Source organism: Lepidothrix coronata, unplaced genomic scaffold (assembly GCF_001604755.1).
Source record: "Lepidothrix coronata isolate B3197 unplaced genomic scaffold, Lepidothrix_coronata-1.0 Scaffold150, whole genome shotgun sequence".
NCBI lineage: Eukaryota > Metazoa > Chordata > Aves > Passeriformes > Pipridae > Lepidothrix > Lepidothrix coronata.
The window spans coordinates 2320108-2323399 of NW_016690330.1; the positions used below are offsets into that span (position 1 = coordinate 2320108).

Consider the following 3292-nt stretch of genomic DNA (forward strand, 5'->3'; position numbering starts at 1 on the left):
TCCCCCATCAGGATTTGTCCTTCCCAAAGCTTGGTCAGATGGAGGAGGAGGCTGCGAGGAAGAGGAAGATGCTTTGGGCCCCCCAGGCGGGTGAGGAGGAAGTCAGTGGCCCTTTGGGCGGGTGTTGTGCTGGCTCTGTCAGCCGAGCATGGCCCCGGCTGCAGGACAACCCCGCTGCCACCGCCATCCTGCCGGGGCCGGAGTTGGGGGATGTCCTTGGCCTTCCCTGTGGGCTGAAGGCAAATCCCCTCCCTGTCCTTCTTGCTTCCTGCCCCAGGCCCCGAACTGAGGACGGAGAGCCCGGAGGACAAATCCCCCCGGCAGAACCTGGTGGAAGAGGCCGTTTTGAAGGGCTCCCCGACGCAGGAAGGCAGCGGGGTGGAAAAGGGCCGGAGATCCTCCCGCAGGAGGGGCTCCAAAGCCAGCCCAGGGTGCTCTGAGGAGGAAAGACCCAGCCTGTGCCGCGAAAGCGGCCGGAACTTGAGGCAGAGCTCTGAGCTGGTGGTCCCTGAGCAGCCTCCCAGCAGGGAGAAGCCCTTCAGGTGCTTGGAATGTGGGAAGAGCTTCAGACAGAGCTTCAACCTGATCCGACACCAGCACATCCACAGTGGGGAACAGCCCTACCCATGTGGGGAATGTGGGAAGAGCTTCAGGGACAGCTTTGACCTGATCCAACACCAGCACATCCACACTGGGGAACAGCCCTACACATGTAGGGAATGTGGGAAGAGCTTCAGGTGCAACTCTACCCTGATCCGACACCAGCACATCCACAGCGGGGAACGGCCCTACCCATGTGGGGAATGTGGGAAGTGTTTCAGGAACAGCTCCACCCTCCGCACCCACCAGCACATCCACACTGGGGAAGGGCCCTACATGTGTGGGGAATGTGGGAAGAGCTTCAGGTACAACTCTACCCTGATCCAACACCAGCACATCCACACTGGAGAACGCCTCTACCCATGTGGGGAATGTGGGAAGAGCTTCAGGACGAGCACCAACCTCCTCACCCACCAGCGCATCCACAGCGGAGAACGGCCCTACACTTGTGTGGAATGTGGGAAGAGCTTCACAGACAAGTCTACCCTGATCCGACACCAGAGCATCCACACCGGGGAACGGCCCTACAGGTGCTTGGAATGTGGGAAGAGGTTTAGGACCAGCTCCAATCTCCTCCTGCACCAGCGGACACACACGGATGAGATGCCCTTCCGCTGCACCGACTGCGGGAAGGGCTTCAGGCAGAACTCCCACCTCATCACCCACCGGCGCATACACACTGGGGAGAGGCCCTACAAGTGTGGGGAGTGTGGGAAGAGCTTTCCCAGGAACTCAGCCTTGACCTCACACCAACGGACCCACAGGTAAGGGAAGCTGTATGTGTGCCCCGACTGCAGGAAGAGCTTCAGCTGCTGCTTCCACCCCGAATGAACCCCCTGATGGGGAGGCAACCCCTGGAGTCCAGTGACTGTCAGTCCATCCCTTTCTACCAGAAAGGACCAGTCCCCTTTCCCATGAAACAGGAGCCAGGCCTAAAAGAGTTAACTGAGATATCTTGGCCTGCTAAGAAACCCCAGTACCTGTGTTGCTGGAAGAACATTTTAGGAGCACTGGTTAATATGTTCTGTTCTGCTCACTGGACCAAAGGCCTTCATATAGAAAGAACAGGAGTAGAACACACACAGTAATAATTTAGGTAAACTAGATGTTTGAATAAGATCTAGAAGGCCCAGAGCTAGGATTTTGCAAGCTTGAAGAATTCAGGTTACCTAACTGAAAAGGTCAAATTGAGGAAGATGTCCATGGTGACCACCAGAGGGATGAAGGCTTGAGGAGAAGACCCCCACAGTAGAAGACTATGCATGACTGGAAAGACTCTGCCCAGAGACCAGCCTGCTTGTTAATATGTATAATACATGATGTAACCATGGATCTAAAGTGTATAAAATAGCTTGCTTTTGCACTTTTAAGTTGAGCAAGTTTATCCAGTGCGAGCTGGCTTGCTCCCAACATTGAATAAACAAATACCTTGCTGCTTAAAGACAAAAAAAGTCTCTGAGCAGTCTTTCGGACCAAGTTTTTCAGATTCATTTGGCAGCTCGTGGCAGGACACCTTCTCCACCTGGCTGCGGAATCCCTCGGAGGATGGGACCCCCTAGGGTGCCCTCGGGTGAGTCTTTTTACCTGAAGGGCAAAAAGAATCCCTTCTTCAGTGGATTCTTGCGGGGGCTGGAAAAGAACACTGCCTATTGATAAAAGGTATTTGTATCTGGTTTCTGGTTTTGTCTATTCTGGTTCTGGTTATTCTGGTTCTGGATTCCCATAAGCCGAAGGCGGGACGCCGGCACTCGCAGGGATATGGGAAAGGACGCTCTTCCAGGTGAACATCCCCTCTGGTCTGGTCTGGTCTGGTTTTGTTTGTATTTGGCCAAATATTGTTTATTTTGAGGGAAACAAGGTTGTCTTTTTTGTTTTCAGAAAAATTATTGTGTACCTGATATACCTTGCTTGAAACATCCAGGAGCACATAGTTAAAGGTATTATCATGGTAAGAATGGCTATGTGAGAGGTAGTGCTGAAGAGTGAACTATAAGCACACCACTTTGGATAAGACCTAGAATTAAGATTTGTTCATTTTGCAACTGTTGGTTATATGTAGAGCCTTGTGTAACAGATGTAAGGTTTGCCTCCCTGACAGACAAGGCTGGGTCAGAACCAGTGTGCATATTGCAGAAAAGAGGGACACTGGAAGCAAGAATGCCCTGAATTAACAGGTAAAAACTGCCGGTAAAAACTAAGCTAGAGGAAGAAAAAGAAGAATTATATTTTCTAATTGATACCAGGGCTACATTTTCTGTTTTGAATCAAAAATTAATACCTAGAAGTGATAAATATGTTTAAGTCGTGGGTGCCACTGGCCAATCAGAAAAGCTTTCTTTTGAAACCCCTGAAGTTCAAAATTGGAAAATCTGGGAGCTGTAATAGAATTCAAAGAAGGTAAAATTGAATTTAAGGTAAAGGAAGAACAATTAATAGCAGCTCTGAGTTTAGCAATGAGCTATGTGGAGCCAAGCCAGGATAATTCAAATGTCAATCAAATTTTAGATCAGGTATACCCAGGAGTTTGGGCTATTGAAACACCAGGAAAGTCAAAATGGGCAGTTCCCATTCAAATAGAATTACGACCAGGAGCAAACCCAGTAATTAGGAAGCAATATGCACTGAGGCTAGAAAATAGAAAAGGAATTGAGCCAATAATAGATAGCTTCTTGAAATTAGGGCTTTTTGTAGA

The 3292-nt window shown here is 50.0% G+C and overlaps 1 protein-coding gene across 4 annotated transcripts in view; it reads left to right on the forward strand.

Moving 5' to 3' along the window:
* LOC108504031 (zinc finger protein 501-like) overlaps positions 1 to 2750 on the forward strand; it is a 3932-nt gene extending 1182 nt beyond the window's left edge. The window contains exons 2-4 of one of the 4 annotated variants that reach the window (XM_017828587.1): positions 12 to 90; positions 278 to 905; positions 990 to 2750. In XM_017828587.1, coding sequence (XP_017684076.1) covers positions 12 to 90; positions 278 to 905; positions 990 to 1368 — 1086 coding nt within the window. In that variant the 3' untranslated portion in view covers positions 1369 to 2750. Of the gene's footprint in view, positions 1 to 11; positions 91 to 277 lie in introns of all 4 variants that reach the window. The other 3 variants (XM_017828588.1, XM_017828589.1, XM_017828586.1) reach the window with 3 other exon arrangements.
* Positions 2751 to 3292: the final 542 nt, after the last annotated feature.